Source organism: Pituophis catenifer, unplaced genomic scaffold, assembly GCF_029215685.1.
Source record: "Pituophis catenifer annectens isolate HBS135680 unplaced genomic scaffold, rPitCat1.0.hap2 SCAF_2, whole genome shotgun sequence".
NCBI lineage: Eukaryota > Metazoa > Chordata > Lepidosauria > Squamata > Colubridae > Pituophis > Pituophis catenifer.
Window position 1 is genome coordinate 204,117,635 of NW_027256882.1, and position 25,184 is coordinate 204,142,818.

Genomic DNA, 25,184 nt, shown 5'->3' on the forward strand with positions numbered 1-25,184 from the left:
TGACACAGACTACTGCAACGTCATAAACGCCAAGAGCCCGAATAACGATGCCCTGTAACCAGGGATGGGTTCTAAATTTTTTTACTACCGGTTCTGTGGGCATGGCTTATTTTATGGGCGTGGCTTGGTGGTGGTGGGGAAATGTGAATAGGTGGGCGTGGCCAACTTTTTTTTTTTTTTTACTTTTCAAAGCATTTTTTCTACAACCTTACGAGGTTGCAGAAAAAAATGCTTTGAAAAGCCTCTGCCGATCAGGCAACTCAGCTGAGATCGTCAGAGGCTTTTCAAAGCATTTTTTTACCACCTCTTCGGCTGAAGAGGTTGTAGAAAAAATGCTTTGAAAAGCCTCTGACATTCCCAGCTGAGCCGCGGGATCATCAAAGGCTTTTTTTTAACTTTTAAAAGCATTTTTTCGGCCGAAGCAGTTGTAGAAAAAATGTTTTTAAAAGTAAAAATAAAAAAAAAGCCTCTGATGAGGTGGGCAGGGTAAGCGAGCGGTGACCAGGTCGGGGACCGGTTCGGGGGCGTGGCCAGCCAATGTTATTACCGGTTCTTGGAACTACTACAAATTTTTACTACCAGTTCTTGCGAATCGGTGCGAACAGGGAGCAACCCATCACTGTCTGTGACCGCAGGGATGCTGAATGTATGGGATGTTTTGGAAATAAAATCTTATACCATAAAAGTAAACCATGTGGACATCACAATGAAGTATGTTTTTAATTTTAATTCCAGACAGCTTTGTTTTCTAAATTTGGGGAAATGCTATGTGGTGGTTCAAGATGTCTAAGCAATATGGTCCTGAAATCAGCCAAGTGGAATTAATACCTTAATATTTTTACTTGTGTCCAGGCCTTTCATGAAGTTCTGGAAGCTGTTTAGAAACCGTTCAGCAGCACTCCCCTAAAAATAAAAATGAAACTTTAAAAATCTAATTTAAAAAAAATAACTCCACTGATCTCCAGATAATGTACTTCTTAGTAATAGTAATAGCAATAGCAATAGTAATAGCACTTAGACTTATATACTGCTTCACAATGCTTTACAGCCCTCTCTAAGCAGTTTACAGAGTCAGCATATTGCCCCCAACAATTTGGGTCCTCATTTTACCCACCTCAGAAGGCTGGAAGTCAATCTTGAGCCTGGTAAGATTTGAACTGCCAAATTGCAGGCAGCCGGCAGGCAGGCAGGCTGAAGTAGCCTGCAGTACTGCATTCGAACCACTGCACCACCGTGGCTCATAATCATATCAGAGAGGATGCTGTCTATGTGGTGTGTTGTTTTTTTCTGCTGTATCCCCAATATATGATGGATATATGGATTCAAAAAGGAGCAGAAATTCCAAGTATCCTCCTGGAGCAACTTTTACTCAAATAGCGAAATTCCTTAGCTATTTACCTTGGCAATTTCCAAGATTTTCTTCACTTGATTGATGGCATCATTAACCTCTTCATGATGAGGAAGCACAATAGATCCACCAGCTCCCAAAGAAAAACCACCATATCTATGAACAGATGAAAGAAGCTGTTGTAGTAGAAGGTTATTTTTGTAAATGTTTCCTACTCCATGACTTTGTATTTTTGGCATAATGTGCAGCTTTCTAAAGCCTTATATTGAGCAAGACAATAAAACAAAATAGGCTGCAACCTTCAGCAAAGGTACATGTGCTTGTTTATATGTAATACAGAGGGGGGAGGACCCTGGTTATAGATAACTTGAGATAGATCTCCATCCCACATGAACAAAAAGAAGAGCAGCCACATAGATATTTCTCACACTACCACGCTCTTCTCCTTCATTCAAGTGAGATCCATATAGAACAAATGGTGAGTTATGAAATTGCATTTGGGTATTACTCATTTATTGGCCTCACTCTCTCCAATTTGGAATGTCCAACCTAGCAAGTTACAGAATAGCTGGTTATAGTATTATAATTACCGTATTGATTATAAGTGTATAAGAGATTATAAGTGTAAATTGATTATTAATTGATTCACACTTTTTTTTTTCAGTTTCTACTCTCACTTTGCCTCAACAACGTCTCTTACCCATCTACCTACAATCAATGGTTTTTATATACACACAAAATAAATTAAACTAAATGATAATATAATAGGGTTTGGCTTGGCACATTGTATGAAGCCGGCTATTTTTGCTTGTAAACTATGGTTTAATGGCTCAGAGTTACATATGAGCCTGGACATTACAACTCATTCAATCAGTTATAGATAAAATAAAACATATGTAGCTGCAGTGTGTGAACACACATTTCATGCATTCTAGTGAGTGACTATCGTCTCTCAAAGTGTAGCTACATCACATTATTGGTTGAGTAAATGACTGGGTAAGGAATGGCCTAAAAATAAAGCCAAACTGGAAAAATCTATAAAAAGTCATTGCAGATATGAGTAAAGCTCTTAAGATCAGATGACTCTCATAAAGGGAGAGAAAAAAAGATATTTACCTGAATTCATTGACCCAATGCTTACTCTTCAAACTGTGGGTATAAAAAGCAAAGAAAAACTCATTATATTAGGTCTAAGTCAACTAGTTCCAACATTTATAAAACAGGGAGAAATACATTTGATTAAAAAGCCTTTTCAATAGAAAGGGGACTAGAGCAAGGGTCTCCAACCTTGGCAACTTTAAGCCTGGAGGACTTCAACTCCTAGAATTCCCCAGCCAGCCTCCTGCAACACTTTATTGGCCAAAACAGGGCCTGGGGGTGCCAGGTGCCTCCCCCGCACCTCATTTTTGCCCTCCGTGGCTTCCTGCGGCACTCTGCCGGCCGAAAACAGGCCAAAAAACGGGCCCGAAAACAGGCCGAAAATGGGTTACGCAGGCTGTTTTCAGCCTGCAGAGGCACCGCTGGCCGGTACTTTGATATTTCCAGGCCGGCCCCATAGGCCGTATTTAACCACCCCGTGGGCTGAATGCGGCCCATGGGCTTTGAATTTGATACCCCTGGCCTAAAAGGATGCTACCAGATCCTCCCTTCTGCTTTGGGGTTAAAAGATAGAAACTAAAACAATGGAATACATGTAAACTGCAGCTTGATAATCATAGTAAAAGTTGCCATAAAGTAAGAAGAGTAGCAACAATAAGCAAGATGAAGCACCTTTTTCCAATGATCTGGGCATAAGTCTTCACCAAATAGTCAGAAATGTTGCGCCCCGTCAGATTCTGCAGAATATCAGTGGTCTCCTGGATTCTCTGTAGATAGTGGAGGAGGAAAGTAGAACACTGAATAAGCCAGGATATGATTGGTCCTGAATTACCACTATTGTCATTTATTATAGAAATCAGTAACCCAAGCCCGCTATGAATATTCCACATTTCATCTTCCATCCATAGCAGAGGTCATGAAACCTCTGAAATATATTAAAGGTTAGCTAACACTAGGTTTTAATTTCTCTTTTTCCCCTCTTCATTCTAATTCTTCATATTCTAATGATATAAATGTAGCAGGTTAGATACCAGTAGTTATGGATGTACCTCATTTTGCCCAAGTGACAATTCATAAGCTGCACTAGTTAAAGGTTCTGACTGTATCTCTAATGCCCTTCATGACTGTAGACCAGAGTAATTACGAGCCCTCCTTTCTCCAATTGTCTCTGTTCATCTTGTAAGATTTGGCATAATTGGCTGCCTGCAGGCCCTATTGCTTTTTTAGTAGTAATTTTATTTTAAAAATACAATTGCAACAATAGAAATGAATGCAAACTAAAAAAAGGAAAGGAAAGGAAAAAATTTGAAGATGCGGGAAAAGATTAGAAAAGAAAATGTATAAAGAAACGCCTTTCCCCTTCATCACAAGTATAAATTTAGTAATTTATCATATCACATAAAGTAAAACAAATAATCCCTGATTCATCTTTTATCTATAAATAAAGCCTTAAAGCCTCATCATTCTGTCCCGATAAGCAAAAGTCTATTAAAGGTTACTAGAGATAACAATATGTCTATTTTAAACTTGATTAAATAAACCAACTTTACCTCCCTTCTCTTTATTTTTAACAATCTTGATCTTTATCTCTTCAAATAATGCCCCAGAACTTGATGTCAGGATTCCAAGGAACACCCCCAATGAAATAAAACTCCAAGGCCTGAGGTTCCTCAAAATTCTAATTTATAGAGATGTCATGTTGGCACATCTGGGAAAACCCGAATCTGAAAGCTTCCAGGTTTCCCCCACCCAGCTAACAGTTCACAGCCCTGCCCCACACTCACAAGTTCATCACACAGGCCAATCAACTTTTCACATTCAACTGGATACAATCTCCAGGCAGTCTCCAGCAGATGCAGGCAAAAGTGTCCTTGAATACGGAATGTTGTTACGACTAACTTTCTACCGCTCCAACAAAAAAACCCCTCCCAATTCCCCAGGCTAAAATATGTGGCAGTTAGGAAGCAAAAAGGAAAACTGTCTTCCAAAACTGACACTTGATTTCCTTTCCTTTTTTTTCTTTTGACTTTCTCACAAAATTCTCCAAACCTTTAACAGTCCTGTTTTTTGTAACTCCAATATAGAAAAATTATCCAGGTCACTCTCTGGTTTGTAATTTGTATATCCCTTTTAATTACTGCTTAATTTAATTCTGCTTGTTTTTTTTGTATGTCAAGGGTAGCATCTTTTTCCATAAAATTCTTGTAGCTTGTCGCTCTTACATCCACGTTCAGATCAGTTTTCCTCCTTGTAAGGTAAAATTTGTTCCTCTTCCACAACCTCTTTTAATCACAATCTATTTATAGATGCAGATATTTTTACAATTAACTTCTGGGCTCATTGTTTAAAAATATCCTTCAATATTTAGACAAACCTAGTGTCTTCATCTCCTAGAGCTCTAAACCTACCAGAGACCAGTGTCCTACGATCTCCTCACAAGGAGCAACTGTCTGATGCACTTATAAATAAACTCAAGTCCTCTTCTTGTTTGGAAAGCGATTATAAAGAGGTGATTTACTCAGCAGCTCTTAACTATTTCTTTCTTGGAAGTCTCAAGGCCTTATTGTTGAAACAATGCCATCTTATAAGATTCAGAGACAGAGTGGTCTATGGTTGATTCTTCTCCTCTGGAACAACATCATCCCTGAAAGCCACATGGTCCAGAGTCTGCTTTTAAGCAAGCTCTAAAGATCTGACTATTCGAGAAGACCTTCACAGGGTGACTTGTGATCCTCTATGCTTAGATTTATATCTGCATTTGGAACTGTAGTTTCCATTAAAAAAAAAAGGGTCATTATATAGTTGTGTGCCACCTCAAATGGCTGCAGCAGCTTATAAATGGATTACATCAATGAAATAATTCACAGTTATCTACTGTCTATCCATCTACCTTCCTACCTCCTAGCAGGATGTTTTAGCTGCCAGGAATTAGGACTGGAAGAAAGTATATCCCAAGTGTTAACCACATACCTGGGGAGGAGGTAGACCACCAGCCCCAGCAGGGCACATTGGAAGTATTTTCTTGATATTGTTATTGCTACATATGCACGATGGGGAAGGATTCTTCATTGTCCAATTGCCTTTCTGGAAGATTTCCATGAGATTCTCAGGCACTGGATCTTGGCTCCACTCTTCTTTTCCCACAGAACAAGGAGTCCCTCTGTAAAAACACAAAACAGAAGACCAAAAGAAAAGACTTTCATTCAGCAATCTTATACTAGCCAAGCAGATGGCAGGACTAAGGAGCCCTGTTTCCTATCACCAATTATATATACACGGATTAGGCAGGTGATTAATCCTTTCTATTTACATCAGTTTGAACTATAGGCACACATGGCCTGAATGTAGTTTGTAAAACAACTTTCAAGTATGAAATCTTAAGAGCTCCACCTTAAAACAGGTAAGTAGCAACTCGTGTGGCTGCTAAGGTTTTATAGAGCTTTGCCCAAGCCATTCCAGTTATATTGTTTGGGCCTGCAGCTACCCAACTTTTCCATCAGGTTAACCACTAGTTATATCAGTTAGGATTTCTGACAGCTGCAGATTCAGCATAAATTCAGTATACATTCAAGATCAAGAAATTCTTGTCAGAATTTAAGAACATAAACCAAAAAACCACATTAACAGAATTTACGAACATAAACCGCATTCTGTAGCTACAATCTGTATTTCTCCCAGAATTACTGAACACACAACACAGTCATATTAGTAACTGCCAAGAGATCCATGATGAATGTCAAGTGTTTTCTGCCTCTTTCTTCATTTTACGAAGTGTTTTCCTAATATTCCACTTACGGAATGGAGTATCCTTCCATGCAACGGGTCCCAAAACCAGGTTTGCTGAGAAGAGCACTCAAAAGCTTTTGAGTAGTGGCGTCTTTTGGGGCATCATTGCTGTGGATGCATCAAAAGGAAACCATCAAGGCTTAAAATTAATTCAAAGGCAGAGGAAACAGAAACAGAGGAATAGGAAGAATTCAGGAAGATGAAGCTATTTGTTTCAAACAAGATTAATGTTCCTTCCCATTAATACCCATTAATTCCATAGTCCTTCCATGTTTATTTCTATCTCCATTCAGAATTCCCAGAAGTATATGATATGATGCATTTGGTTTTGCATTGTTTATCACATCTGACTTAATCTGTGAGTTTGAGCCTGCACACCATAACATACTAGGTGATATCAGATTTCTTGAACTATGGCTTAATATTTACCTGATAAATGTGTACTGCTCCTCATACATCCACGGGTGCAATTCAAGGCTGGGATATTTTCCAAAGGGAGGAACAATCAGACTGAACAAAAGAGCAATGCAAACGAAGATGGCAGGGAGGACAATCTGAAATGAGGCAGATAGGAGGGAAGGGAACAGGCTCACAAAATTCTTCAAGAATAACAGTTTTGCACAACATTCTAAAAACTTGGTTCCTATCATTTCCAATATTTAATCAGCAATGTCAAACTGAACTGCAGATTCCTTTGTCATACAGCTTTTCAACAGCAAATGAAATGAATCACCCAGGAAAAAAAAGCAAATAATTGCACTTTTCTTGTGGGGGGAGGGGATCCTTACAAAGAACATGGCCTTCCTCCCACCACATTTCAAACTTCATCCCACATTAAAACTCTAAAAACTTTGATGTGATTAATTCAGCAGAAAAAAGCAACCACAGAAGAGCATTATTCATCCTGCAAATTACCATTCTTGTCAATATAGAGTTTAATATATATTGGCGTTGGATGGGAAATAAGAATCTGATTTTAACCCCTTATGTGTAAACCATCAGCAGTCAAGTTTCGCACTGAGAAAAGCTTACACTTACAAGTATTGCAGTGTCCCCCCCACGGTCACATGATTGCCATTTGTGCCCTTCCCAGCTGGCTTCTAACAAGCCAAATCAATGGGGAAGCCAGATTTTCTTAATAACCCCATAATTCATTTAACAACTGCAGCCATTTGCTTAACAACCGGGGTAAAAAAAAAAAGGATTGTAGAATTGGGCATGACTTGGCAATGGAAGTTCCAGTCCCAATTGTGGGTTGTAAATTGAGGACTACCTGTAGAATTGAATCCAACTCACCTGGGCAAAAATGCCTTTTCTGCTGCGCTTGGCAATAAGCAGCCGCTTCCAAAGCAGAGCTACAAACTGTTGCTGGGTCAGCTTCCAGCCCTTCATCTGACTGGATCCTTTGCCATCTATCCCACTCAGAAGGTCAGTTTCCCGAGATTCTGCAAGCAAAGAATTGGGAGTCAATGAAAACTTTCATCTATATCCCTAAGCTGAAGAACTAGGTAGGACACCTTGTTTAAGCATCTGCTTAGAGTTCTTGAAACCTTTCCTCTCTTACTTAGCATAGGAGGATTGCATGGCTCACGAGCTGTAATACAACCCCCCCCCAAGTGCCCCAGCTAGCATGGTCAATGTTTAAAAATAGGAGTTGCAGTTCAGGAATATCTAGTAGGGTTGTTAGAACTGGTAGATTTTCCATCTCTGCAACAGATACATTTTCCCTCCAAATGACCTGAAGCAAAAGAGAAATTTTTGAACTGGAAGCCATGTTGGAGCTAGAAGCAGCAGCTGTCAAAAGGAAATCAAGTGGCTGAAACAGCAGCCTGGCACCTGCATTTTTTTGATGCTAAACTTGAAGTTATGAATTTCTAGTGATAAGGCTCGGGGAACTGACCCTGACTGTCCTTTCCAGCAATCACAATAACAATTTTCCACCATATCGTTATTAGTTTATTTTGACAAATGTTGATTCACAGACAGACATGCACATCGCTTGATTATTCAGTACCACTTTGTGGGTTGCATCAACTAGGCTTAAAACCAAATATATCTCTTCATATTCAAGCTTAGAGAAGGTAAGTGGTTGCCTTGGCCAAGCGCGCCTCATCAGCATGGGACACAATACAATGAAGGGCAGAGGGGAACAGTAAATGGTGGAATACAGGACAGCTGGAAAGACAGAGACGTGAGGAAGATAGGCAGGTTCAGGGAGCTGAAGTCAAGGCAAGCATGGTAGGGCAGAAGAAACATGAGGTCCTCACCTAACAAATGCAACTGGGACTACTGGAACCGCCACTACTAAGCAGTATGGTTACATCATATTTCACCTCAGCTCTGCTCAACAACAGAAATTCTGGTCCCAATTACTGTTAGTAAGGAAGGACTACCAGTAAATTAACTCTGATGTCAATCTGGAGGGAGCCTCTTGTTTCTTGGGTCTCAAGTTATGTATACCGGGTTTTATGTTCATGTGTGAAGTTCATCAAAATTCTTCCAAACATGGGTGTATTGGGAGGTGATACTGCCCTGAATTACAATGACCCATCCATAACCTCAAAGTCCTTATTTGAAATATGATCAACAAATCATGCACAGCAAATGAACCTCAGCTTACAGTTGGTCATCAGTTATAAATATAATGCACTTTTTATCTCATAAGCTTTCCACACTACCTGGATCTATGTCAGAATCGTTGGCATCAAAAGCATCATCTTCTGTGAATGGGTGAAGGCAGCTTTGTCGGTCTCCAAAGACTCGGTTTCTTCTAGCGGGTAATGTGCCATCTGAAAAGAAGAGTTTATTTTCTATCAAAATTGAAGTCACGATGCCTTAACTATTACACTTGTATGTTTTCTGCTCCGTTTTCCTTTTATTTTTAAGAGTCTTGTCCAGCCAGGAATTTCCCAGAAAAGAAATAAAAGTTGCTTCAAGGAAGTGGCGTGTCATTGTTTTTAGAAGAAAGGGCAATGGGATAGAAGCACAGTGATGTGGGTGCAGGTTTGGTTCAGGCAAATCTGAGCATGCAAAGGCCAATCTCATCAACATTTGCTGAGTGATTTCATTTCATGGTTCTTTGATTCTAGGGCAGGGGTATCAAATTCATGTCGTCATGTGACATATCGTGACTTTTCCCCCCTTTGTGTAACCAGGGGTGACCAGTGTGGGACGCATCTGGACTGCAGACCGCGAGTTTGACAGCCCTGTTCTAGGGCATGTGAATCTTCTCAGCAGACTCTCAAATGGTACCAGCTTTTAGCACACGTCAAACTATTTTCGTATGGAAGCTGTAACATTTGAAAGATGCTGACAGATACATCAATCCAATTCACATTACGAATCACCTTATTACTGACAGATCTTTCTGGAAATCCCCATTGCCGACATAAACCTTTCTTACTCCATAGGTTTCAAGTACAATAGCTATACATTAAGGGCTACCACATGAAAGAATCATTTAATGTACAACAGTACTGATTTTAGGGCAGCATGTTATAATAATAATATTGTTTATTGTTATAATTATTTTTTAAAGGAGTAGTTTATTTTTTCCTTTTACAATGTCATGCAGCTGCATTAACATAATTCCAAGATACATTTAAAAAAAGAAATATAGAAAATATAAGAAAAATATATCATCTAAATAAAATTAGGTACTATACATGTGAAAAGTTATTATATATAAAGAATATACCAGATTACAATCTATTGTTATTAAGGTAAATCATAAAAACCAACCAAGTAATAAAATTGTGGTTTCTCTTTTGAAATTTCATTAACATTTTTCTAATGTGGTAATTGAACAGGCTTTACTAATCCACAACTCAGTTGTTATATTATCTAAAGTTTTCCAGTGTTGCACAATTTTTGCTGTTTTACCTGAAGTCTCTGCGTTGGCATTATCATCTGCCACCTTGAGAAAAATCTGAAAGACAAAAGTGATGCCTTTAACTTATGCTGCTTTATGCTAAGCTATGTTGAGGATCTATCTTGAAGCCTCTACAGCAGGGGTGTCAAACTCAAGGCCCATGAGCTGGATCTGGCCCATGGGTTGCTTAGATTTGGCCCACACGGCCGCCCTGGAAACAGCAAAGGACCAGCCGATGGTGCCTCTGTCAGTGAAAACGGAGCTCAGGAGGGCTGTGTGTGGCCCACACAAGCTCTGTTTTTAGTTGTGACGGCCTCCTGCAGCCCTCTGCCAGTGAAAATGGAGTCAAAAATGGAACCCGGGAGGGTTATACGCGGGCTGCAAGACGTTGAGCTGGCCATGCCCACAATGGCCATGCCCACCCCAGCCACACCCACATTCCCCCTCCCGAGGTCAGACACAACCCTCAATGAAATCGAATTTGACACTCCTGCTCTACAGGATAGTTCTACATAAACTGCATGAGTCATCTCAACATTCCAGTTTGGTGTAGTGATGAAGGTACTGGACTAGCAAACAGCAGACTATGAGTTCTAACCCCACCTTATGTATGAAAGCCAGCAGGACAATCGTGGGCCAGTCACTCATTCTCAGCCTAATCTACCTCACAGGGTTGTTGTTTTGGGAGAAATTGTAGGTGGGAGCATTATTTACAGCAGTGTTTGTCAACCTTGGCAATTTGAACACATGTGGACTTTAATTCCCAGAATTCCTCTGTTGAAATTGAAATCTATCCATCTTAAAGTTGCCAAGGTTGAGAAATACTAATTAGCACCAACTTGATTTGTACAAAATAAAGTTAGAATATAAATCTAATTATAATAAATACTTAATCCCAGTTAAATATTTATTATTATTTATAATAAATAAATAATACCAGTTAAAGCAAGCAGGTTCCAACTTGATAAAATCAAGAACATGGTATGATGAAATGCCTCCCATATTTTTATATTTGTTCGGGATTGCCTTTCTTCCATTTCATCTTTTTTATTGTACAGCAATCTTTCTCCTCAAACCTACCACCTCTCTCTTTTCTTTCTTTCTTATTTTCTCTTCCCCTCCTCTTTTTCTCCTCCCTACTTCCTCTTCCTTTCCCCTGCTCCTCCTCTCTTCCTCCCTCTCTAACCCTCACTCCTACTCTAATTTCCCTTCCCTTCTTTCCTTCCTCCCTTCTCTTCCTTCCCTCTCTCTCCTTCCTTCTCTCTTCCATCTCTCTTCTCCTTCCTTCATCCCTCTCTGTTGCTGTATTCATTTTCAATTTTATATTTTCCACTATGGAGTCCAGGCAACCCCGATCTTTCTTTCATTTATCAAGTATATTTCTCGAAATTTCCCCTCATATTTTTAATTATCAGCAATGTATTTCATTTTATTCCATTTTTTCTTTTAAATCTTTACTCAAACAATCTTCCAACCCTTAGACTTTTTACTTTTAACAATATATTTTTTTCTACTTTACTTCTTACAAGTATACAAGATATTAAGATAAAGAATGAATTGTTTAAAGGATAAAAGAGAACAAATATGAATAAATAGCAATAATTAGAATTTAAGGGCAAATGAAGATGTTGTTTATGTAAGCAAGCATAGAAATATTGAGACATGATAAAAAAGGGGGGGGTGGAAAGATTTTGGCAAAAACTGTAATTGAGTAAAATGTATTTGAATTTGATTAATTGTATAAGATAAGATATAGCCAATGCTCTGTTCAAAAAAGATGTGGGTATATGTGGGGGGGAGAAGCAATAAAACTTGTTTTTTTTTTTTAAAAAAAGAAATGCCTCCCATATTAACAGTTCAGCCAGGAATCAAACGTGTTATGCTTAAGCATGATTAATGCTCTTTTGTTTCCACAAACTCTTTTTTTTTTCCTTCTAATGCTACTCTTTTAAATTTCTGTCTTAAATAAAGGCTGACAATTATTGTGGCCTATTTTAGAACATTAAAAAAAATTTTTTTTTCTTACCAAAAAGTGTATTAACAACTTTGGTAGGAGTAAAAGCGTAGCAAAACAGAAGTTTCAATAAATATTTTCACTGGTCTTTCTTATTATGGGTTTTTCCCTACATTGAGTTGGTATTCTCTCCCCTAGAGTTAGCAGTCCAACTCTATCCTGCTTCTACGCCTCCACTACAATTATAATCCTAACAGGTTTACACACTTTAAAGCAGCCATTGCACTCTGATGAAATAAACAAGAGAAGGCTAGATAAATACTTGCACAGCTAAAGCTGTCCTAACCTGTTTCGCTCATGAACGGAGAAGGGGTTGGAGCAGTGGTGGTGGGTTCCTCCTGGTTCCGCCGAGCCGGTAGCAGTGACGATATGACGTCACCGAACTGGTTCTGCCCCCCCGCCACCCCCCACGTTATTCTTATCTTTTATTTGGCCCCACCCCCAATCTATTGCTGCCTCCTGAGTCCCAGCTGATGGCTAGAGGGAAAAAAACTCTTTAAACTCTTGCCCTGGGGCTTCAAAGGGCCGCCCTACAGCTGATCAGTGGTAAAAGAAAACAAATGAGTAGACCGGGGCCTGCAAAAATAAATGGGTAGATAGGTACAGCTCTGCAAGCAGTTAAAAGCCTGGTAGACTAGTACCTCTGCTAAATCCTAAATAATTGTCACATGATCATCAAGCCACGCCCACAGAACCGGTAGTAAAAAAATTTAGAACCCACCCCTGGGTTGGAGGCAATGTCATGGTGACATAACAGAGAAAGGGAGGTGGAGGGGAAGGCTTGTGGTGTGGTTAAGTACAAGTAAGAAAGAAAAGACCCAAAGATATGGATCTCATGGAAGAGAATTCAAGCTTTGTGGGAGGAAGAGAGAAAATCATGTTTGAAAAAAAGCCAAGATGAGCTATCCCCAAGTGGCAGGCCACATATTTCTGAGAAAAAGGGTTCCTGATTTAATCCATGACATTTCCAGGTAGGGCTACGGTAGGGTTAAGATTAGGGTGAGCCAGTTTTTTTCAAAGTTCCCTGCAGAGATGCTAGGGGAGAGCAGTTCCTTTCCCAAAGAAAGCTGGGGGGGGGGGGAAGATGAGTTTTTTAAAGACCTCACAGATGGCAGTTCTGATTAGGCCTCTACCGCCATGCATGGATGCCCTGATAAGCATAAGTAAAATCCAGAGGCAGAACTGTAGAGAGCTGCTTTTAGCATAGCTCACAGTAACATCCATGGAGATGAAGTTTCTACCCTCATGTGCAGCTCATCAGAGACATCTGAATATTCCCTGACCGCAGTTCATAACATTGGAGAATTAGATCCATGAATAGTATGAAATTCTTAAGTTTGTATTTACTACTATTACTATTTATTTCTATTACTATTCTGCCCACCAGAAAAGCCAAAACACAGTTTTGCAACACTGCGATTCATTTCATGAGAATGGGGTGTTAATACGTTTTGGAAGCTTACCCCTCTGCCAAGTGCAAGAAGGCTACTATTGGACCTCAGGAGCAATCTTTTCCCAATTACATTGATCCATCCCACCTGGTTAAGCAGGGAAGGACATGCTGTTTGCTGCCTATCCCATTGGTCAAAGAATTTTGACTGGCGGGATGCAAGAGGAAGGCTTTCTCTCAGGGGTGGGATTCAAAAAAATTTACTACCGGTTCTGTGGGTGTGGCTTGGTGGGCGTGGCTTGGTGGGTGTGACAGGCGAAGGATACTGTAAAATCTCCATTCCCTCCCCACTCCAGGGGAAGATTACTGCGAAATCCCCATTTCTTCCCGATCAGCTGGGACTCAGGAGGCAAAGAATAGATGGGGGTGGGGCTAGTCAGAGATGGTATTTACCGGTTCTCCGAACTACTCAAAATTTCCGCTACTGGTTCTCCAGAACTTTTCAGAAACTGCTGAATACCATCTCTGCTTTTTCTGCTGCTGCTGCTTTTGCCCTTTGGAACATCTGACCTTCAGAATTGAGGCAAACCTCAATTGTTGGTCCTCTGGAAGAATGTTAAGACCTGGCTTTGCTAATTAGCATGGGGTGTGTTGCAACCCTGGGGGTGGCTGACAGGGGTGAAATCTACTTACCTTCCCAACTGGTTCGAAAGTGCATGCGCTGCGCGTATGCTTGGACCCTCTGCGCATGCGCAAACCCTTCTGCACATGTGCAGAGGGTAAAAAACAGGTTACTTCCTGGTTAAAACCAGGAAACAACAATGACCGGGCAGGTGAGTGGAGCCTCGCGCCGCCATCGCTACCAGTTCTCCGAACCACCGGCTGCCATCGCTACCAGTTCAGCTGAACCGGTCCGAACCAGGAACATTTCACCCCTGGGTGGCTGGTGGCTTGAGGGCACTGCTGCTTCTGCTTCTGCCTTATTAACTCTTTTAGCGTTCTGATTTTTTAAATTCTGGTTTTCACTTTTAACTGGTAAATTTTAACTTTCTTCTTAACTTGGTTTTTTTTAAATCTGAGCTGTTCCTCGTATAGATATATTAATGTTGTTCTAAACCATCCAGAGTCCCTTGGGTGAGGTTGGCGGTGTAGGAATTTAATAATAAAAGTAAGTAATTAATAAATAAATACATCTCAGCCACACTTTGCTGGGATCAAACCAAGCTAGGGACAATTTGAGAATTGCTGCTGTCATCTGCATGCTTCACATACCTCTTCCAAGGTAGTCTCAGAAATGCCATAGCTGGAAATACCCAGGTCAGAGAGGCGGTCATCGATCTCATGAAACAGCTCCACAAAAGCTCCTTCTCGGGCAGCTTCATAGGGCAAAACATAACTTAACTCGTGGCCAATGTCCTCCACTAGCTTTGCTTCTGGAACGTGCTTCATAATCATATTAGAAATTGCAGATACATCTAGAAGAATGCAAGAAGTCATCAGATTCTGCCGTTGCCACTGTTGCTTTGTGCTGTACCAACTAAATATAATCTTTTCGTTATCAGGTATTGCTAATGATCAAAGTGCTTATCATGGGGAGTTGAAGCAATATAAGATAACGGCTACTTCAGCTGTCTGCTATCTGCTGTTCGGCAGTTCAAATCTCACCAGGCTCAAGTTGACTCAGCCTTCCATCCTTCCAAGGTGGGTAAAAATGAGGACCCAGATTGTTGGGGGCAATATGCTGACTCTGTAAACCGCTTAGAGAGGGCTGTAAAAGCACTATGAAGCAGTATATAAGTCTAAGTGCTACTGCTATTACTATTGCTATTTCCATGAATAGAAGGGCTTCCCCTGTCCATGGAAAGATTCTCAAGTAACAGAGAAAGTTCCCTTGGGCCATGAGTAGAGGGGGTGCTACCTATGTTCTTCCCAGATCTATTCTAAGGGGTGAGGCCCTCTCTAAAAGAGCAGGTATTGTGGGATGTAGGAGGAGAGAAGAATCCCACCACCATATTAACCATCAATAAAAGGCAACTGCCAGAAGCAAAGCCTAAGTTTTTAACCCACCTTGCTTAGACTAATAGTCTATCAATGCTGCAGACTTTGGACTATTTTTTTTAAATGCCAAGAAAATTAATATCAAAATTCTATCACAATGGGGATTAAGAACTCCCCATCTAGCCAAACAAAGTGCAGAAATTCAGTATGCAAGAAACAACCTTACCTATTGTTGGGGTGTCACTTTCATGGTCACTCCCAAGGCCTGCATCAGAACTACTCTGCGAAACACTGTCATCCTAGTTACAGAAGAAAAGGCAATTGAAAGATCTTTTAGCTCAAGTAGATCAGGAGGAAGTACATTTTAAGAACACTGCAACTCTGACACAAGAGCAACCAAGGCAGGCATTGAAATCAAATCAATCAGAAATCGGAATATTGCTATGTCTTTAGACTATGCCATTGTGCTCCTGAATATTTTGTATGATTATAGACCTCAAGAAAGAAGTTATCGTAGTTCAGAAGCCTCATCTATTTAGATTGTTTTAGACCGCACTAGCAACATCTCCTACCTTTTTCAGGTAAGATATTGTGCTGCTGCTGTTTCTACAGGAGCTGAGTGAGGAATCCACATCCTTCTTGACTAAGGTCAGGTAGTATCCTGTGCCCAGCTGGTTCTTCAGGAATAATGAAGAGCCAACGCAACAAAGTTTGCCATTAGATATGATGGCAATTCGGTCTCCAAGGATGTCTGCCTCATCCATGTGGTGGGTGGAGAGAATGATAGTGCGACCTACAATTCAAAAGAAACACGCACGTATTAGGGAAGCTTAGTGATCAAACAGTGATTTCTGTTTTCCTTACATGGGCAAGCAACAGCTTGGAGACGGTAAATGAACACCAGGTAAATAGGAGCAAATTAACTTTCCACACAGCCATAGTGGTCCCATGCTTGTCCAAAGAGTCTTGTAGATGTTCTTACAAAAGCCATAGCTAGAAGATATAGAAGATCAACATCTGCCATTCTAGCTGGCTGAAATCTGATGTCAATGTTATTATTGCCCATTAATTAAAGCATAGAAATGTTGTCAGTAGCATCAAGTTCTTTCTCCTATGCACAACTTTACAAATAACTGAAGGTTCAACTGGAGGACCACAGCCTATTCAAACACCACTTCATAAGGAACATCCTTAGCTCAGTGGAAGAGAACACATGTAGCATTGCAGAAAACCTTAGCATCTCTAGTTTAAAAGATTGCAGATTGTTGGGCTGGGAGACACCTTAACTTGAAACATCAGAAAAATAATACGGCTAGATTGTTCTGACCAAAATGTTAGCAAGACTAAAGGTTTCATCTGGAAGATCTTGAAGAGCCAGTTTAGGCTTAATTTAAGCCAGGGGTCTCAAAGTCAAGGCCCATGGGCCAAATCCGGCCTGCGGGGTGCTTAGATCTGGCCCACAGGCCGCCTTGGAAACAGCGAAGGACTGGCCCGCGGTGCCTCTGCCAGTGAAAATGGAGCTTGGGAGGGCCACATGTGGCCCTCCCAAACTCTGTTTTTGGCCGTGACAATCCCCTGCTAACCTCAGTGAAAATGGAGCTGGGGGGGGGCATGCACGGCTCCCTCGAGCTCCATTTTCGCTGGCAGAGGGTGGTAGGAAGCTGTCACAGTCAAAAACGGATTCGTGAGCCCATTTTCACTGGCAGAGCACTCGGGCCACCACAGACGCCCCGACACAAGTGATATCAAGCTGGCCATGCCCCTCCGACACCCACCACCCGAGGTCAAACACAAATCAAATTTGACACCCTTGGTTTAAGCCATTTTAGGTATGCCCAATCTTCTTCTGCACATAAATCTTTGGCAAACACACCTTGAGAGTTCAAATACAGTTACATTAAGTGGAATATTGAATGAAAATAGTGAATTTCTTATTGCGTATAATTAAGTGTATCATTCTTGCATACAAAAAAGCAAACAAAAATACCATATATAGAATTACATTGTATAGAATCAGATCACTGTCTGAGCAAACGTAATACTGTATACATTAGGTAGCAATTGCTTTCTGGGGTTTCAGATAGGACTCTTTCCTAGCTCAAAATGGAGATAACAGAAATTGAAGTAGGAACCTTCTGCATGTAAGATAGGTGTTTTGCCACTAAACCTCTGCTCTTTTCTATATAAAATGTTTGCTTCCGACAATCATCATCCAATATAAGCATGCAAAGTTTCATTGCTCCACAAGATAAAAGAATACCTTGTCGATATTTCAAGAGCAACTCCCAGATTCCTCTTCGGGAATACGGATCCACTCCAGCAGTTGGCTCATCAAGAATGACAACTTTAGAACCACCTACAAAGGCCAGCGCTATTGAAAGTTTTCTCTGCATGCCACCTAGGAGACAAGTTTGGACAGATTTAGGCTCTCTGGGGATAATTTAATGTTTAATGCTTTTATATTCTTACAACAATTCCTTTATATGTGCGTAGTTTCATCTAATTGTTGTACACAGCTTTTCATGAGATGGGTGACCATGGTTAAATTTGATTAACAAATAAATACGAAGAACTAACCATCATGCACTTAGGTTAATATATCCCAATGGGTAACCAATGGGCAGGCATGTTATAACTGAAATAGTCTTTCCCAATTAACTATCCTTACCTATCCTTCAGATGAGCTACACCACTACTAATTATTATATAATTTGAAGAAGGACACATCCATGCCTTTAGGAGACAAATATCTATCTATCTATCTATCTATCTATCTATCTATCTATCTATCTATCTATCTATCTATCTATCTTTCCAGACTGACACCATTGGATTTTTCTTGCCATTCTTTAGCAATGATTTCTCAAATATGGATGGGCCATCTTGAAATGAGACCTTGGTTTTCTTTTCCTTTAATTCATTAAATTCCTCAAGGAAGAGCCTGTAAATCACAGGATGTAGAGGAGAAGAACAATTTTCTTCTCCAAATTTTTCTGACCATCCAGGAGGAATCTTGATGTTTGCTGCTAACCGAGACCATCCTCCATGATTTTTTCTTCCCATTTGCTTCTCCATCTAACCACCCACAATAAATAGAACGTTGTGTACAAAGATGTACAACATCCCTCAAGAGTTTAGAAAGTCCCCTTGTAGCTTACAAAAGAAGAGCAATGAGAGCTCTCAATATGTTATATTCTACAGATATGTAGATAAGCAAAACTAAATAACTGAATAATAGCAATTTACCAGAGAGTTGGTTTGTCTTGGATTTGAGTTTGTGAGGCAAGCCAACATCTGTAGCCATTTGTTCCATTTCCTTTTTCACCAAGTTTTTCGGCAGCCCCTTCAGGCGTGCGTAAAACCAAATATGTTCTTCCACCGTCAGCCTAGACAAAAGGGAGAAATGGATGAGAAATGAGACAGTGTGTATATGTGTGTATGTGTGTGTGTGTGTGTGGTTTGGTTCTGTTAATTAATCTATTTTTAGAATTGAGGCTATGCCTAGGATAGGCTATTTTCACATTTATAGTTTCGATACCCAGCCATAGTTGATACGATATAAAATCTGAGGACTAGATGTTTTAGAATACCGGTAAGTGGGGGAAATTAAAAGTCCATCTATACACAGATCAAAGAAGGTTTCTTACAGCTTCTCAGACCATTTATTATCTATCTTAATATTTCCTAATCTGTCCTCTCTCAGACAGATGCTTTTCTTCCTTGACTGCAGCTTCTAGAAGACCCATCAACTTGGATACAATGAGGATATACTAATGGAGATAATGGAGCATTAGGAGGGCGCGGTTGTTTTATTTATTTATTAGATTTTTGTCCTGTCTTTATTACTTCAAAAGTAATGTAAGGCGATGAACATACTGTATATAATACTCCTTTGTCTTTCAATGTTCACCACAACAGCAAACTTGTGAGGTAGGTTGAGCTGAGAGAGAGAGAGAGTGAGTGACTGGCCCGAAGTCACCCAGCTGACTTTCATGTCCAAGGTAGAACTAGAATAGTCTCCTCCCCTTCCCTGCTCTCCTCTCTCTTATACAAGGTTTTAAGCACAATACAAATATGTATAGGGAGCACGACTGAAGGGTTACAGGAGACAAAGCCATTCAAGAAAATTGTATCACTTGGGGTGAACGCTCATAACTTTTGAGCATCTGGGGGAATCAGAGCATCTGAAGAAAGTTGCCAACAATCTCATTTAGTTACACAGTCAGCAAATGAAAACAAAAGGGCTCTATCTTGTAAATATAAATGAGTTCTTGCACAACACTCTCTTTGCCAAGCACTTACCATGCTTCAGTGGGCAGTAAATCTATTTACAGGGAGCAAATGCGGCTGACACAACAAAAAAAGCCAAATTATGGCTTATCAATTCATTAACCCTGCCTGCTAATATTCCCTACAAGCAGATACATCTAATCATCCATGGACGGTGATATCAGATAATTGTGTAATATACAGGATGAATCATGATTGGAGGATTGTTCCTCTCAAAATAAACCAGGGGCTGAAGCCACTGCTTAGTCTTGCCCTTTATCTTCTGGTTTCTTCCAAAAGTTCCAAGCACTGGTATTTACAAAAAACAATAAACGTACTACAGATGAAACTACCCATGATTTATTGTCTGGACCCAGTTCCAGGAACAATCAGTAAAAATAACCTAAACATGCATTAGAAAGCTTTTATTTACTGTGTCACAACACAGTACACAACTGTCCTGTTTGGAAAAAAATGTGATTCTGGTATGTTTTCTATTTAGTGCTGTTCCTACCTAAATATTCCATCATGTTTTTTCTGAAGCAGTTTAAGAATTTGAGGACATTTTTGAAGCAAAGCAATGCATCCTAGAGAAGAGGGGTCTCCAATCTTGGCATCTTTAAGCCTGATGGACTTCAACCCCCAGAATTCTGGGAGTTGAAGTCCACCAGGCTTAAAGTTGCCAAGGTTGGAGATCCCTGCTACCGAACATGAACTTGGTGAACTAGCCAACATTAACACAGTTATTCATATAGCAATAGCACTTAGACTTATATACAATCCCATAGTGCTTCACAGCACTCTCTCAGTGGTTTACGGTGTCAGCATATTGCCCCCAACAATCTGGGTCCTCATTTTACCGACCTCAGGCTGAGTCAACCTCGAGCCCATCAGGATCAAATTCTAGACCATAAGCAGAGTTAGCCTGCAATACGACTACCAGACATACAGTATGGGCATATGTATACTCTCTCCCCACCACCATCATCTCCCATCATACCCTATGCATTTTCCTAACAAGGAAATAAATGAGTAGATATACAAGGGAATTGTGATTGGTAATGCGACTCACTCATCAAATAAGACATTGTGTTGAGGACAAACACCCAGATTCTTCCGGATAGTGCTGAGTTCAGAACGGATATCTTTACCCAGGATGAAGGCTGTGCCTGAGGTTGGGGGGAATAAGCCAGTCAAAATGGACCTAAACATAATAGAGAAGGAGTTAGTTTCCAGCCTGACAGAGTCAACTATGTATCAAGATGTCATTTCTTCTTCTTTAACAAATTTCCCTCTTACATTGTGGTAGTTTTTCCTGCTCCATTGTGTCCTAAGAAGGAGGTAATTTGCCCTTCATAGAAATTCAGTGTAAGACCATCTATAGCCAGCTTCTTGCCATCACGGTAAACTTTCACCAAGTTCTTAATGGACACTCCAAGAGGGAGATGGCTTGGCTCTTCTTCCATACAAACTATAAAAAAAGAAAGGAAATCCAACTAAGCAAGTAATCAGATTTTTATTGGTATTGTGTGTGATCATTTTGTAGGTAGTGAAAATAATAGAGATCATAGGGCACATTGGGATATGATGTAGATGTAGCCACTTTATGAATCCCGGGTTATATGATTGTAGGCAATCTAACTGATCCCAAGTAGAACTATGAAATGTCAGAAGATTTCCATCAAATATATATATATATATATATATATATATATATATATATATATATATATATATATATATATATATATATATGAAGAATTATCTGACCTAGGTTTGATCAAATATGTTATTGTTTCTGAACAGGCCTTGGTTAGGTTTATTTTGGCATCAACGCTACAGCTTAAGATCCAATCATGTTTTTGCAGGATTAGTCCATGTTCCATCAGATCCAACCTTTCTGAATTGCAAGAAATCCCAACATTACTCCTTAATGACCCCTCTTCCTGAGAAAATTCCTCCATGTCTCATATTGTGACTACATCACTAATGAAGAGGTACTGCAACGATCAGATTTAGAACACCCATCGAGAACTGTGAATGAACGTCAAATGTTGGTCATATCTTATGTATGCCTAAAGACAGGCATCCAAAAATGGCACTATGTTGGGATACCTCCTGGAGGAAAGAGGAAACAAACTCGGCCTCAAAAAAATCGGCAAACATTAAAGGTAGATCTTAAGATCATTAGTGTCCCTTGGAACGATGCCAAAGATGATGTGAAAGATCAGAACTGCTGGAAAATACTTGCTGCTTAATGTGCTCTGCACAGGATGTAATGATGATGATGATGATGACCCCCTTAGCAAGTGTCTAAGATTACAAATGAGTCACTTACTTTCTGAGGATCCTGCAGCATGAGAAGGGAGCCACTGTCCCCCCGATTCCTCACCAAACCAATAGGATTTCATAAAGGGGAAGTACCAAGGTCTGGGAATGCCATATTGACCTAAACAGAATGCAAAGAACTTTTCATGAAACAAAAGAATCGGTCACAGCATTTGAGAGAGGAAAAGGCGCTTCTGAAATGGCTGAACCACATTCTAGAACTAGATCACAAGTTCTAGCCACATCAACCTATTTGATTTGGGAAGCGATACATACAGTATATGATTTAACCCTAAGTACTAAAACTGCTTGAAACAGATTCTAGGTTCTTTCCATTTGTAAATCACATATACAAATGTATTCTTTTAACCGGCACACACATTTGTTTTGATTGCCTTCTAGAATTTCTACTTGTAACCCCGTAGTTCAATTTACTTTATTTCCATTTATTAAGGTGCAGACTGGATGATATAGTGGGATTCTTTGTATCTCTACAGTAAGATCAATTCAGAAAGACTCTGAATGTGTGCAATTAATTTTTCTAGAAATATATCCAGCAGGCAACATTGAAAGCAGTATATAACATTGCTGTAAATGTATCCTTCAAAAAAGATTTTCTGATCTGAACTGTTAAAATACCTTCGCTTACGATTTGAGAAATCTGCTTACAAGTTTAGAGCCTCTGCATATGGTGGCTAGGGCCTGGTGGCTCAGCAGACTGATAGCATTGTGATTAACACCAGCTGTCTGCAATTACTGTAAGTTCAAATCTCACCAGGTTCAAGGTTGATTCAGCCTTCCATCCTTTCTAAGGTAGGTAAATTGAGGACCCAGTTTGTGGGGGCAATAAGCTGACTTTGTATAAATATACAAAAAAGTATGAAAGCTATTGCTTAATGCATTGTAAGCCACCCTGAGTCTCCGGAGAAGGGCGGCATATAAATCAAATTTAAAAAAAAAAACTCTGAGTAAAGTAATCACACAATTAAGGCTTTATACATAGGAAGGCAGACTTCCCATATCTAGGGATTGTTCCTGTCTGGTGTTCTCCACAATACTTGAGACCTTTGGAACCATTTCTGCAACTGAACCAATTAGTCCGGATTTTTGCTACTTCTCCAGTGGAAATGTTATGAAGTCAGTATTGCAGAATGGGCACTTCTCATTATGGGAATTCTCTTCTGATCATGGTTCCTTAGATCAACCCTCCCATACACACTTCCTGAAAGACTTGAGATGCTTTTATTTCTTGCCACTGTTTTTCTGCTTTCTCCCCTGCAGAGGAGCAGCTATTCTCCCCATCCTCCACAGGACAGTGGCTTTTACTGGGACAAGTCGTTTTACTGGGAGACGAAGATGGGGCTGTAGAAACTAACAGGAGGAGGAGGAAGAGGAAGAGGAAAAGAAAGAGGAGGAGGAGGAGGAAGTGGAAGAGGAAGAGGAAAAGAGAAGGAGAAGGAAAAGGATTACTCACCTGGAAAAACAGACTCAATGTACCAAGTCATAGTGCCATACAACAAGCTATCCAGCACCATCATGAACACAGATATAGTAAAGTTGAAGTTATCTTTTTCCACTGGGCTTTCAAAGAAACTGTCCCACTGCAACCCAATCCCCTGTTCTTCAAACAGGGAAACATACTCGCAGCCAAATCCAAAGGCAACAGGAGAAAGTAGGCTCTGGTGAAGAAAGACCACCATTTAGTACTCCTATTACATTTACTATTTACGTTTTTTAATGTGAGGAAAGTCAATGGGTCAGATTAGACCAGCAACTGTTACATATACTAAGTAAAAGGGACCCAAAGTACTCTTGGTAGCTTTGCCCCAATCATGTCTCCTTGCTCCTAGGGTTGATGGGAAGGTTTCACAGAAAAATGTTTTCCATGCAAAGGGCAGTAAATATTATGACTACCACTTCCAGTCAGAGATCAGCAAAATAGATTAAAGTGCATTGGGAATCCATGTAATTTGGTGGATCTAAAAGCTTTACAAAGAGTTGAAATGTAACTTAGATTTTGTTACACATTAATCATAGATTTAAGGAACCAGTGTTAAAAAATACTCAGAAAAAATCTCTTCAATTACAGCCCTCCCAACTTTCCAGAAGTACATGGCTAAAATTTTCCATCCGAGTTGCAGAAATGAGAATCATTGTTCTAAGCATCTTAAAAATACCAGACTCTGAAAAATTTCTTTTGCTTAACCCACAACAAAAAGGTTTGCCTGCTTACTGCCAATACTCACTGCAAATATTCTGACAGAGAAACCGATATAATTCTGCCAGGCTTCACATAAGACATAAGGCAAATAAAGAGTAAAATAGATAATTCCTCCACAAGCAGCTGCTATGTTGGCCCTGGAGAAGAAGGTGCTGATGAGGAAGCACTCTGAGATGGTTACTACACCAAAGAGAGACAGGAAGACGAAAATCAAAGTGGGGTCACTATAGGGCAGCAAGTTTCCTTTCTGGATAAAAAAGAAGAGAAAGAGGAAATAAATTTGTGTTGCACCAAACACTGTACCATTAAAAAAAAAAAAATACAACCGCTACAAATGGCTGGAGAGCTTTGTCGAGTATACTTTCAACATCCAAGTTCCGTTTTCCCCCCAGGTAAGAGGTGAAGACTAGTGACCTTGCACCATCCATATTCTTCTACAGACATGCTAGATGGCTACCCCGATCTGTTACTGACTATCTTTTTCATTGTCATTTTCCAAGAATTCATAGAAATATTTTGGAGGTATCCAACTTTGTGACACATGCTTGAACAAAGGCCAGGATCACACACTACACTGAGCCATACTATGATCTGGCTGGTTCTGACTTGCCATGTTGTGTAAAATATCTGAATTCAGCTAAAGTTTTAGCCAAGGCTAATCCTTTCTATCAATGCCTGGAGAACACTGGGACCTGAAGTCCGTACTTCTTCAGGTTCCCAAGATTGAGAGAAACTGGTATTGAGGAAATAGATTCATGTTCTACATCACACTTCCAGGCCAGCACCTTCTAGATAGGTTGGGCTATTCCTATAACCTTGCACCATAATTGTCCTTTGCCAACTGAGAATTATATTGGCTAG

The 25,184-nt window shown here is 40.0% G+C and overlaps 1 protein-coding gene across 2 annotated transcripts in view; it reads right to left on the reverse strand.

Annotated features, from left to right (window-relative positions):
* Nucleotides 1-25,184, reverse strand: part of ABCA1 (ATP binding cassette subfamily A member 1) — a 129,590-nt gene that overhangs the window by 17,805 nt on the left and 86,601 nt on the right. For both annotated transcript variants that reach the window (XR_011600075.1, XM_070938540.1), the window contains exons 16-35: nt 24,349-24,570; nt 23,577-23,781; nt 22,113-22,223; nt 21,074-21,245; nt 20,847-20,978; nt 18,752-18,891; nt 17,766-17,903; nt 16,078-16,298; nt 15,732-15,804; nt 14,780-14,982; nt 10,115-10,160; nt 8,911-9,021; nt 7,529-7,677; nt 6,662-6,786; nt 6,242-6,340; nt 5,417-5,606; nt 3,119-3,213; nt 2,465-2,497; nt 1,399-1,504; nt 829-903 (exon numbers count right to left, since the gene is read on the reverse strand). Coding sequence is in view for 1 of the 2 variants with exons in the window: in XM_070938540.1 (XP_070794641.1) it covers nt 829-903; nt 1,399-1,504; nt 2,465-2,497; nt 3,119-3,213; nt 5,417-5,606; nt 6,242-6,340; nt 6,662-6,786; nt 7,529-7,677; nt 8,911-9,021; nt 10,115-10,160; nt 14,780-14,982; nt 15,732-15,804; nt 16,078-16,298; nt 17,766-17,903; nt 18,752-18,891; nt 20,847-20,978; nt 21,074-21,245; nt 22,113-22,223; nt 23,577-23,781; nt 24,349-24,570 (2,646 nt within the window). In the remaining variant the exon portion in view is untranslated. The remainder of the gene's footprint in view (nt 1-828; nt 904-1,398; nt 1,505-2,464; nt 2,498-3,118; nt 3,214-5,416; nt 5,607-6,241; nt 6,341-6,661; nt 6,787-7,528; nt 7,678-8,910; nt 9,022-10,114; nt 10,161-14,779; nt 14,983-15,731; nt 15,805-16,077; nt 16,299-17,765; nt 17,904-18,751; nt 18,892-20,846; nt 20,979-21,073; nt 21,246-22,112; nt 22,224-23,576; nt 23,782-24,348; nt 24,571-25,184) is intronic.